Here is a 13,502-nt window from a genome sequence, read left to right on the forward strand (position 1 = left end):
AACCAGGCCACCTTCATGGCAGGATGACACTTCCTCTTTTCACAAACACTGTCACTGTGTCTTGCTTCATGGTCCTTACCCACATGGTGCCTGGTGCACTATGATTGGTCGCTGGTATACCATGTTTCTAGAACCTACAATACTCCTCTGGGACAGCTACAAGGGACAGCTACATGGTACAGCATGTGGTGTGAGTGTGGTGGTAAGATTGTCCTCTGAATCAGAGAATCTCCTTCCCACAAGTGACTTTGCCTCAGCTGTAGCTATTTCTCAGTGGTTAGAGTCAGGGATTAAAAAACAAATAGAGATTAGAATTTAATAAGGAGGAAGACTTGGGGCCAAAGAACAAAGGTCCTTTGGGCCATTTATGAGAAGGAGCCAGTACCTTGGAAAGCTGTGTCTGTTGCCTTTACAGGACAGAGTAAGAAAAGTAGGGGGTAGACCAGAAGGCAGGAGACTCGGGCTCTTGATCAACATGGCTTTGTTATAATGAGTTGTGTGGACAAGTCACTTCCCTTCTCTAAATCCCCTGTAAAACTGAGAGAAGTTGCAGGAGGAACAACATCGGACACAATGTAATGATGATAAGGATGCTAATAACCTCTATTTATGAAGAGTCTTAATGTCTACAAAGTACTTGACATGTTATCTCATTTGATCCCACTAGATCCTCACTCCTAACACTTGCTCCATGTCTGGTTCTCTGGACTTTCTCTACTACAAGCCCACAAGGACTCCTTCTTCCTGACTCTCCCTGTCCCCCACCTCTTTCTTCTCTGATTCCTTCAGAATGGAAGTTCCCTGAGGTCAACTGTCTTTCTTTTTGCTTGTATTTGCTCATACTTGCACTCCACAGGGCCCAAAATATAATACATGTTTAACAAATGCTTGCTGACAACTCTTTAACAATCCTGGGAGGTAGATGGCTGCCCAAGATCACACAGCTAGTAAGTGCTCTAAGGTAGGATTAGAACTCATGTTTTCCTGACTATGAGTCCAATGGTACCTTCACTGTGCCAACTAGCCGCCAGTATATGTTGCCAGGTGCAGTCACTGTATTGCAGGATTTGTTCTTGAACTATTTATTACTCTTTGTCACAAAAAAAAATTAGATTAGAGATTGAGAGGTAGATAGTTTCCAGGAATTACTTTGATAAAAAACAAAATGTATCAGTAAAACATTTTGTAAAAAAATATATGAGGGCAGTAAATTAGATTATCTCCAAGGCCTTTACTATTCAAAGTTTCTAATTCTAGGGGCAGCTAAGTGGCGCAGTGGATAGAGCACTGGCCCTGAACTGAGGAGGACCTGAGTTCAAATTCGGACTCAGACACTTTACATTTACTAGCTGTGTGACCCTGGGCAAGTCACTTAACCCCAATTGCCTCACCAAAAAACAAACAAACAACAAGGACAACAAAAACCAAACAACAAAGTTTGTAATTCTAAAAGTCCTTGCTTTTTTTAGTGGAAGACATCCCTAGGAGCAAAGTCCTTTGTGGTCTCTGGAGAATGCCTGGCCCCTTATCAATTTAGAATCACAAAGGGACCTTAAAGACCATTGAGTCCAATGACTTCATTTTCCCGGGGAGAAAACTAAGGCCCATGGAATGAGAAATGGTTTTGCTAAGGGCACAAGGAGATTCCAGTGTAGTTTTCCTGACTCTGAGCCTACTGTTCTTTCCACTACAACATACCACATCCCTTTTCTGGAATGAGAAACGTGTTCTTGAATTTTGAAATCACTTATGCAGTCTTGGGTTCAATATTGTCTACTGTTATCTCCCTGGAGGAGTGAGGAATGAGATACTGAGCATCTTCTCTCACTTCTTTCACATTTCCTTAATTCGTAATCTTACATAAAAAAACCAATTTATGATATTTGCACATCTCTATGAAAATTCTTCTTTGGAGCTTCATCATAGCATGGGGGATACCAGAGATAATGGCAGAGAACACAAGCTCTGGGATATAGAACCATGATAGTATGAGGGAGTCACTTTTCCAAATTAGATCATCTTTAAGGTCCCTTATAATTTCAACATTCTAAAATTTTATCAGACAGTCCTCACTTTTTATTGGGAGCAATCCAAAGTCTTTTTGTAGCCTCCCAAAACTGGACAACATGCATGCAATTGTTCGTGTGTGTGTGTGTGTGTGTGTGTGTGTGTGTGAGAGAGAGATTTATATTAGGGAAGGAGGAGTATGAACATTATTTCATCCACAAAGTGAGCACCTGTCATAGAAACTCCCCCACTGATACAAATCAGCAAATCAAATGTTACCTGTGTGGTAAAATATGAAAGTTTTTAACAGTCAGGATAACTGAAAGACGCCAGTTTTTGAAGGACCACCCTTTTGGGGAGGAGACGAACAGTCCGCCTGCTGCGCACGGGACTTCCGGGGTGGAGAGAATGGAAGTGAGGCTTTTCCAGCTTGGCGGGGCACCTGGCGGCGCGGCACGGACAGTCTCGCGCTCTCCAAAGGTGACCTTTAGGTTTGGGTGAGTTTTTATAAGGAATATAGACTAAGCTTAGACTTAAGACGATTTGTATTGTGTTTCTACTTTCCTATCCTTCTAATCAACATCACCTTGTGACTACCATATCAATAAAAGGTCTATTTAGAAAACCAAAAGCTTCTTCCATTTACTAGTCTGGGAGATAAATTAAGGGAAAGGTTAAGTAGGGGAGATTTATGATCTAATACCCAATTTTTAATCTCACACCTGAAACACTGAGAAGTTACAGGACTTGTCCATGTGGCAGGAATTGAACTCAAGGGCATCTAGGTGGCACAGTAGCTAGAACACCAACCCTGGAGTTAGGAGGACCTGAGTTCAAATCCAGCCTCAGACACTTATTAGCTGTGTGACCCTGGGCAAGTCACTTAACCACAACTGCCTCAAAAAAAAAAAAAAAAGGAATTGAACTCATGGTCTCCTTTTTCCAAGGCTGACCCTCCATTCACTAGACCAAACTCCTACACACACACATATGTGTGTGTATGTGTGTGTATTATGTGCATATATTTAAACTTCAGAACTCCTCACATACACATTCTCTCTTTACATGGGTTCAAGTTACATCTAATCCCAAAATTTACCTCACTTAGTTTGTTCTAATCTCATTCCTTTAGGTTCTGTTTACTTCAGCATTTTGTTACCTGTTTTCATTTGACCCAGACCAAGCTAGTTCTCAGGTGCTGAGAGGACTGACAGATAAAATCACTAGGCCCCGATAAGTGATAGTTAAAAGACTGGAGAATGGAGGAGGTACCACAGGAAGAGGTGAAGAGCAAATGTACTGATTTTTTTTAAATCAAAGAGAATGTCATCTGTATCATAGAGGCCAGTAAGCTTGACTTCAATTCCTAAGAAAAATATGGGAGATGTTACTAAAGGGATGGGTGCGGGCAGCTAGAGAAGGAAGTGGTCATCATATGGAGCCAACAGGGCTTTATTTGGATCAGAAGCAAAAGCTTGTTTGTTTTGGGGGGCTTTTTTTGGATAGGATGACTAGACTAGCAGATCAGGCAACATACTATAGATATGTTTCTTAAGTTTTGGCAAAGCATTTAACAAAGTTTCTCAAGATGTTGTAGAAACAATGAAGATTAGAGGGCTAGATAAAACCAGGCAGGTGGATTTGCAACTGGCTGAATAACTGGGCCTCAAAAAATGTTATTTGTAGTTAGATGTCAATTGGAGGGAAATGTCTGGTAGGAGTGCCTCAGAGGGCTACACAATGACTTGGAAAAAGGCAAAAATAATATACTCATCAAATTTACAGATGACACAAAGCTTGGAAGGATTGCTAACATACTGGATAATAAGAAAAGATTAACAAAAATCTCAATGGGGGGGGGGGACATGGAGCCAAATTTAAGAAATTTAATTATACAGTCTTAAATTTGGGTTAAAAAATCAAGATCACAAATACAAAATGAAGGCTATTTGGCTATAATGCACCTTGCCATGATATGGTGACTTAGAAAGCTAATGTTATCTCAGGCTGCATTGAGGCTATGTTTAGGAGTGTGGGGTTGAAGTTCTGCTGTATCCTGTCCCAGTTATATAACATCTGGACTAGCAGGTTCAGTTCTAAACACCAAATTTTGGAGAGGGCACTGATAAACTGGAGATTACTTAGATAAGGGCAATCAGGAAGGTGATAGGTGTCATGTTCTTAAAGTATGAGAATAAGTTGAAAGAAATGGGGCTGCTCAGGTTAGAGAAGAGAACATGTAAAGGCATGAAATAACTGTCCAATATTTGAAGGCTGTCATGTGGGAAAGAGGTTAGATTTTTTTTCCCTTTGGCCCAAAAAGATACAACTGGGAGTAACTGGTGGAAGTCGTGAAGAAATAAATTTAGCCTTGATGTAAGGGGAAAATTTCCTAAAAATGTAGAGCAATCTAGTGGCATAAACTCCTCAAGAAGCAGTGGATTTCCCCTCCCACATTATGTTATCAAGCAGACTGGGTAACTACAAGTCAGGTATACAGCAGAAGACAGACTCTTTCAACTCTAAAATTCTATATTTCTGGAGCTTATCTTTATTTTCTCATGAGACTTCAGGAAGCTCTCTGCTTTCTACCATGAATTTAAAATGAACATTGAGGTTCTTTGATAACCTTGTTTAAAACCAACTGCTTCCCTACAAAAATACAGGGGCTATTTTAGTCCTGGCTATCTCTAAGATGAAAATGAAGAATTTTGCTCCTTTGAATTCTTTTCTGCAAACCACTGTTAGAACTAACTTCAGAGATGAAAGAAAACTGCAGATATTATCGTGTATGGGATATGAAATACTCATTGCTAAAGTAGCCTAAGACTGTCCAGGAAAAGAAACAATAGCAATTATTACGCTGTTATTGCCAAGTCTCACTGGTTTGCAAATTGGTTTGCTTGCCAAGGCAGGGAAAGAATTTGCCTTAAAATTCTTTATGAGAAGTGATCACGACTAGTAAGCTGAGAATACCGAACTTTCATGCATCATTCAGGAACTCCACAGATTGTTAATGTATCAAAACACCATCAAAATTCACACTTCTATGCACTTTGTAGTTCACAAAGTGCTTTCTTCATAGCTTTGTGAGGCAAGGGGTACAAATATTAAGATATCCATTTTAGACAAGTAGATCATAGCATACTTGAAAGAGACCTTAGAGATAGAAGCAACCATTTGTATAGTGTTTTCATGTTTGCTAAGTGTTTTACAGATATTCGTTTGAGTCCCTCATTTTAAAGATAAGAAAACTTGGGTGCAGAGGTCTTTAATTTGCCCAAAGTCACCTGGGGGTAAAGTGGCAGAGCTGGAATTTAAGCCCAGACTCTCTGTGTCAAATCCAATACTCTTGGATCTTTGAGAGAAGGTATTAAACAAAGGCAGTTAGTTCATCCTAATACTCCCTACAGAAATATATCAAACTACTAATGACTTCTGTGCAAAACAATCCTGAGCAGAGTGTGGGTCAGTTCATTCATAGAAAGACAGGCTTGGGATTTCAAGGGCTCAGTCTACCCCTCATTTCATCAATGAGGAAAATGAGAGTCAAAGAAGTTAAATTTGTTCAAGGTCAGACAGTAGAAGAATGAGGATCTTTTGACTCCAAATCAAGATGACTAAAATCATCTTTTACACCAAACTATAAACTGGTGGCATCACTTCATTCTGATTCCATTGAAACAGTATTTTGTTTATTTGTCTGCATATTCAATAAGCAAAATGGGGATAGGGAAGTCCAGCAGCATCTCTGACTGCTGTCAGCCATCCAATTTGTATCTTAGGTGATGAGCTGAATGAGGCTTCCCTGGAATCTGAAAGAGTTTAGTTCTAATGTGTTAACTGTGAAATGACATTGATCAAGGCAATGTAATGTGGGGCATGCCTATGAGAATATGTAGCACCACCCTCAAGCAAGACTGTGGAATTCTGCCCTCCAACATACTGATGGAGGTGCAAAAGCCAAAAGGTGACCAAAAAAGAGAAATAAAAGAAACCAGTAAAGATGTCTCACCTTGGAAGGTTAGGGGCCGGTGTTGAAGCTGATGATGGGGAAGGAGTTGTGGGTTGAGGTGACTCATGATTTCTTGGGACTCTGCCCATTCGATACCAGATTCCCATATTGTTCAGTTCCCTGTAGGAGAAAAGAGAAACCTTCATAGTGTTGGTAAAAATACAGTTCATTTACCTGACTCACTAACAAAGCAACCTGACTCATGATGAAATAATTATAAATTCAAAGATCAGGAAACATATTAATCCCTGTGCATGTTTAAGTCAACAATTTATTCCAACATCAATGTTTTGTTTTCATAAAAAGATGGCTCCACCCAGAAGTTACATATAAGAACAATTTCTGACTCCCAAGATAGCACCATATGAAACACCAATTGATGACAGAATGCAACACGAATAAATCATACTACCATGTTCAGGTACACAACCTCAGACTACAAAATCAGGTGCCTGTTCAATGGAAGAAAGAACCACCTAACAACGCAAACCCTCCAGACTAGAATAAGCTACAGGTGAGCTAGTGAGTCATTAGAAGTGTTCAGATGGGGGCAGCTAGGTGGTGCAGTGGATAGAGCACCGGCCCTGGATTCAGGAGGACCTGAGTTCAAATCCGGCCTCAGACACTTAACACTTACTAGCTGTGTGACCCTGGGCAAGTCACTTAACCCCAATTGCCTCACCAAAAAAAAAAAAAAAAAAAAAGTGTTCAGATGGAAACTTGATGACTACTTCCATCTAGAACCAGCCTGGACCAGGGACATTGATGCTCCCTTCCAGCTCTAGAATCTCATTCTAGGATTTTCAACCCAGTTAAAGGCACACCAAGTGTTATAACGATTAAAGACTAAACATGTGAAAGAGAAAGAAACAGTGGAAAAATCTGAACTTTGGAATATTTCTAAAATATTACAATTTTACTAGTCCCCTAAATACTTCCTTCAATGCTTCAAAGACTTAAAGCTGAAAGTTTTGAACACAGACCTAACAATGGACAAGTTGTCGATCTTCCATTAAATGGCCCAGTTCAGGTCAAGGAGGTGTATCCTACAAGGTCTAGACACTAGGTAATGAGTTTTTTGAACAACTGATGAAGTATTGTACTGCAGGAGGAGAGAAGTGTGCTCTAGGTTGGTATAAAGAGCAGACAGTAAATCATAGATTCTTAAAGACTGAACATGTAATTTGTACTTTCCAGTAACCCCTGTAACCTAACCCAGAGTAAATTCATTATTTAAAATTGTTGCTTACGATTATGGGAATCACAGAACTTTCAAAGAGAAGTTAAGCAACCTATTCAAGGTCACAGAGGTAGTTACTGGAAGTTAGGATTTGAAACCAGGTCTTTCACTCCAAATCCAAGCCCCTCTCCACAACAACATACAAAAGGCTCATTTTAAAAGAATATATAATATTGATGTATAAGTCAACTGAAAGGCCATGGAGTGTCTGTCCTCTTGAGTCATAATCTTGGAAGTTACTATCTATTTAAAGTTTTTTTCAGTCATTTTTTCTGACTCTTTGTGACCTCATTTGTGGTTTTCTTGGCAAAGATACTCGGGTGGTTTGCCATTTCCTTCTCCAGCTCATTTTGCAGATGAGGAAACTGAGGGCAACAGGGTTAAGTGACTTGCTCAGGGTCACAAAGCCAGGAGGTGTCTGAGATCATATTTGAGCTCAGAAAGATGAGTCTTCCTAACTGCAGGACCAGCATTCTTTCCATTGCACCACTTAGGGCACCTAGTGTATTATCCAGGGGTGGACTGGTATTTAACAACTGCCTTTCCACACACACAAAATGTATATACAAAATACCTCTGCGTTTAATCTGCATTATTAACATTTTTCTCCATCACTTTAAGTCTAGACAATCAACAAAATAATAAATCAAGTCCTCATTTGTAGCATTTACAATTTCTAAGGTGTAAATGCTCACAATGAAAATTTAACAACTGGCTCTCCCACCAGTACCAACTAGCTCCAGAACACCTTTGTATCTGTCCCAGGTGTTCTTTCCTCCTACTTTAGCTGGGTTATTGGCACTCAGCCTTGAGAAGGCTATCTTCTGCCTCCAAGTCAGCTTTGCCTGCTTCAGATTAATTCTAAGTAGCAAGAGGAAGGATAGAAAGACAAGCAGCTGATGGGGGCAGCTAAGTGGTACAGTGGATAAAGCACTGACCCTGGATTCAGAAGAACCTGAGTTCAAATCCGGCCTCAGACACTTGACACTTACTAGCTGTGTGACCCTGGGCAAGTCACTTAACCCTCATTACCCCACAAAAAGAAAAAAGAAAAAGATAAGCAGCTGAGCTAAAGGGACATACCATGGAGTGCAGGGAGAATAGGTGACCAAGAAAGATTACTTAAACCCAGTACTCCAAATGATTAAAGAGCAATGGGCACAGTTACCAGAGCTCCATATCTGAAGTCAGAGAACCCAAGTTTGAAACCCTGAGCATCTGGATCCAAATCTCAGCTCTACTACTATACGACCTTAGGCAAGTTGCTTTTCCCTTCTCTGTACCTCAGCTTCCTGAAAAGTGAGACAAAGCGGGTTTATCAGGTGATACCAAAGGTTCTTTCTAGCTCTAAATATTATGAGCATCATAAATTATTATTTTATTTTTTTTTGCAGGCAACGGAGGTAAAGTGACTTGCCCACGGTCACACAGCTAGTTAAGTGTCAAGTGTCTGAGGCCGGATTTGAACTCAGGTACTCCTGAATCCAGGGCCGGTGCTTAACCACTGCGCCATCTAGCTGCCCCCATAAATTATTAATTACTAAAAAATCATATATATGAAATTATGGAAAATGGTGGATCTGTGCTTTCATTAAGCCTACCAGATTCATATAGAATGGAATGAGCTATCTATTAAGAAAAGATATGCTAAACAAAGATTAACTTCAGCCCAGCCCCCTGAGCAAATCATCACAATATTTCAAGTATCTGCAATATCATTCAGGATAGGTTATCATTTTACTGAGACAGAACACAATCTTTCATGTTTAATATAGGAGGCTTACTGAGTTACTTTGGTTTAACAAAAATTCACTCCCCTTGGTATAACCTTGAAGAATTGAGGGTCATCACTATTCTATGATGAAACACTGGAGAAAAGCATCTGTAGAGAAATTTTCCCAAATTCCAAATAATATTAATCATAAAATAATATTTTTGGTATTTTGTATAAATACCATCCCTAAACTATGCCAAAAGGGCTGGAAAATTGTGCATACCCTTTAACCCAGCAATACTACTACTGCTACAGGTCTGTAGTATCCCAAAGAACATTTTTTTTAAAAAAAGGAAAAGGACCTACTTGTAAAAAAATATTTATAGCAGCTCTTTTTGTAATGACAAAGAATTAGAAATTGAGGGAATGCCCATCAATTAGGTAATGGCTGAACAAAATGTGATATATGATTGTGATGGAATACTATTGTGCTATAAGAAATGACTAGCCGACCTTATACTAAAATAAGGTCAAAATGGGTACATGATTTAGACCAATTGAAAAATGGTCAAGGGATATGAACAGGCAGTTTTCTGATGAAGAAATCAAAGCTATCTGTTGCCATATGAAAAAATGCTCTAAATCGCTATTGATTAGATAAATGCAAATTAAAACAACTCTGAGGTACCAACTGACACCTATCAGATTGGCTAAAATGACAAAAAAGGAAAATAATAAATGTTGGAGAAGCTGTGGAAAGATTGGAACACTAATGCATTGTTGGTGGAGCTGTGAAATGATCCAACCATTCTGGAGAACAATTTGGAACTATGCCCAAAGGGCTATAAAGCTGTGCATACCCTTTGACCCAGCAATATCACTATTAGGTCTTTTCCCCAAAAATGTTATAAAAAGGGAAAAGGAACCACATGTACAAAAATATTTATAGCTGCTCTTTTTGTGGTGGCAAAGAATTGGAAATTGAGGGGCTGCCCATCAATTGGGGAATGGCTGAACAAGTTGTGGTATATGAATGTAATAGAATACTATCGTGCTGCAAGAAACAATGACCAGGTGGATTTCAGAGAAACCTGGAAGGACTTGCATGAACTAATTCTGAGTGAGATGAGCAGAACCAGGAGAACATTGTACAGAATATCAACAACACTGTGTGTTGATCAACTGTGATAGACTTGACTCTTCTCAGAAATACAGTGGTCCTAGAGAGTTCCAAAGGACTTATGCTGGAAATTGCTCTCCAAATCCAGAAAAAAAGAACTATGGAATCTGGATGCAGATTGAACCATGCTATTTCTATTTTTTTTGTTTTTCTTTTTTGAGGTTTTTCCTTTTTGCTCTGATTCTTCTTTCACAGCATGACTAATGCAGAAATATGTTTAATGTGATTTTACATATATAACCTATATCAGATTGCTTGCTGTCTTGGTGAGGGGGGAGGAAGGGGACAGTAACACTGTGTGATGATAAGCTGTGACAGACTTAGCTCTTCTCAGAGATACAATGATCCAAGACAATTCCAAAGGACTCATGATGAAAAATGCTATCCACCCCCAGAGAAAGAACTTATGGAGTCTGAATACAGATCAAAGCACACAATTTTTCACTTTATTTTTGTTCGTGTTTTCTTTGGTCTATGTTTTCTTTTACAACATGACTAATATGGAAACATGTTTTGCATGATTGCACATGTATAACCTATATAAAATTGGTTACTGTCTCAGGGAAGGGGGAGAAAGAGAGAACGGAATTTGGAACTCAAATTTTTTTTTAACCAATTGTTAAAAATTGTTTCTACATGTAATTGGGAAAAAATATTATTCATTAAATAAATGCCATCCCTAGGCCATTGTCATATTGACACAACAGCCTAAAGGTAGGAAGGGAATGCATAGTGGAGCCTGGTTACATGGAGCCTAACAGGCTCAAAAATCTATTAGCTTCTATTAACCTCTCACCCCAACATAACACAATAGAATGCACTTACCTCTCTGGCTACTTAGAAAATATGCCCTAACACTTGAGGAAAACTAAGTGCTTTTTGAATGGGAGCCCTTTTGGAAGGGAACACAATTAAAGTGTGGTATAGTGGAAGAAGCACTGGACTTGGAGTCAGATTTAATTTCCACGTCTGTGACTTACTATGGACACGGCCTTGGGCAAATATATATTCTCTGGGCCTTGGTTTCTTCTTCTGAAAAATTATGATATTGGACTTGATAATCTACAAATCCCCTTCTGGCTCTAATATTCTGTGATTGTGTAACTGAAACATTTAATACACTAAACAAAATGCCAGAGGTAGATTTAGATGAGGGGAGGAGGAAATAGCAGAAAATTATTCAAACTTTGGCAGTAAATGGATTAATGGAAAATATGCTGTGATTTGAAGGCACACCAGATATTTGGGATAATAATAATGATAGCAGCTCACATTTGTATGGGGCTTTTCTGGCTGCAGAATGTTTCCCATGCATTAGCTCTTTAATTTTCACAAGAAATCTTATGAGTAGATAATGCAAATAGGATTATGCCATTTTAAAGATGAGAAAATTAAGGCTCCTACAGACTAAATGGCTTTCCTTTGGTCACACAGTTAATAAATATGATCATGGAACTGAGAGCTGGAAGAGAACCTAGCAATCACCTAGTCCAACCCTCTCAGAGAAGCCAAATGACTTGGCAAAAGTCATGCATAGAGTCAAGAGCAGAGCGGAGATTCTTTTCTTTTCTTTTCTTTCTTTCTTTCTTTTTTTTTTTTTTTCAGAGCTGAGATTCTAAGCAAAGCTTCTGACTCCAAATTCATGGTTATTTTCTCCATTCTATACCATTTTTTCAATAAGTAAGAAACGTGGGATTCAAAATCCAGCTTTTGGATTCCAAGTCCATCATTCCTAAAGAGACCTGATGTTGTCAAGAACATAGTGACTGAATCCATGGCTACACAAAGACCTCAAAAACCCTATGGAGGGAAATCACTCTGGTCAGTTTCCATTTTATAAATTCTACATGTTTCAACATATTCTAGTGGCCAGAACAAAGGAGGCAATAGTTTTGCTTTCCTGTGCCCTGGTTCAGCCATTTTGGCATGATCCTGTTGAGTTCTGATCACTACATTTTAGGAAGCTTATCAACAAGCGTCAATATGGCCAAAGAAAGCTGACCAGGATGGGGAGAGTTCTGGCAGCCGTGTTATAGACAAATATTGGTTGAGGGAACTAAGGATGCTTAGCCAGGGACCTGATAGCAGTTTTCAAGTATTTTAAGTCATGGAAAACAGGGATGAAAGTTACCCTTCTTGATCCCAGAATGAAGAACTTGACAGCAATGGGTAGAAGTTGTAGAAAGGCAAATTTTTCTTTACACCAAAGAAAACATCTTACCATAGCAATCCAAAAGTGAAATGGGCTGCTTCTGAATGAAGTACTGAGTGCCCCATCACTAGAGGTCTGAATGAACACTTGTTGGAGATTTCACAGGCGGCAGTTCTGAGCTCAGGCATAGGTTGGACATGTTCAATTAAAAATTAGCATTAGTGACTCCATTTTGCCTTTATTCAACATCTTGTGAAGTTGTTTCAACTCCATGTAAGTCATCTGATTTAGGTTTCATAAGAGTACTCTCCTCCCCACTATCAACTGACTTAAAGAATATTACAAGAACAGCCCTCTCCCTCTCACCTCAGTGTCTCCCAACCCTGTTCTACCAATGAAAAACCAGGTGTCTCAATCCCCATAATCCTGTGTTTTCTGTTTCTCACTCTAAACTGTATGTTAATTGTGAGAAACCAAACTTCTGGGTCCTTGGTCCCAGTTTGTTTTGCAACCACAGGTATTGCTTAAATAAATTGTTTGTATGGATGAAACTTTTTTCTTTCTTTCTTTCTTTCCTTCCTTCCTTCCTTCCTTCTTTCTTTCCTTCCTTTCTTCTTTCTTTCTCCTACCACAACAGACAAGAATGACCTCTGGGATTCCTTTCCAACTCTAAGATTCTATGGCTTCAATATATTGAATATCTGGAAAGTGATAGAAACTATATTTAGGCCCCTTTTAAAGTGTCAGAGACTTACCCTATAAAGGTATATTGAGGAGGTGCCTGTTTCGTACGGCCCATGATTCTGATGTCACAGATTGCTGCCTCAGTTGAATCACGAGGGATAAATTTGATACAGAGTCTCTTCTTTCTGAAAGCAACTTCCTCTGAAAAAGGGACAAAGGAATAGGTATTAGTCTCCATAGGGCAGCAAAGTCTGAAATCTGTTATCTTGTTTATACCCCACATTGAATAAGCAACAGCCAAAATCAACCATCCAAAAGTGTCAGTCAAAGGTGTGAACAATATGCACTACCACTTCTCCTGATGTAGGGAGAATGGGAAATGCATCACTACAGTAGGCTGGTCTTCAAAAGGGAGTTTCAGATGAAGCACATTACAGAATCACACAGTTTAGAGGTGGAAGGGAACTTGGAAATTGTCTAGTCCAGTTTCCTTATCTTACAGCACAGAAA

At 39.2% G+C, this 13,502-nt stretch overlaps 1 protein-coding gene across 6 annotated transcripts in view; it reads right to left on the bottom strand.

Annotated features, from left to right (window-relative positions):
• MVB12B (multivesicular body subunit 12B) overlaps positions 1–13,502 on the bottom strand; it is a 329,258-nt gene that overhangs the window by 189,278 nt on the left and 126,478 nt on the right. For all 6 annotated transcript variants that reach the window (XR_006354679.1, XM_043981503.1, XM_043981504.1 and 3 more), the window contains exons 5-6: positions 13,064–13,193; positions 6,023–6,142 (exon numbers count right to left, since the gene is read on the bottom strand). Coding sequence is in view for 5 of the 6 variants with exons in the window: in XM_043981503.1 (XP_043837438.1) it covers positions 6,023–6,142; positions 13,064–13,193 (250 nt within the window). In the remaining variant the exon portion in view is untranslated. The remainder of the gene's footprint in view (positions 1–6,022; positions 6,143–13,063; positions 13,194–13,502) is intronic.

The sequence above is a fragment of the Dromiciops gliroides genome, chromosome 2 (genome assembly GCF_019393635.1).
Source record: "Dromiciops gliroides isolate mDroGli1 chromosome 2, mDroGli1.pri, whole genome shotgun sequence".
Classification (NCBI taxonomy): domain Eukaryota; kingdom Metazoa; phylum Chordata; class Mammalia; order Microbiotheria; family Microbiotheriidae; genus Dromiciops; species Dromiciops gliroides.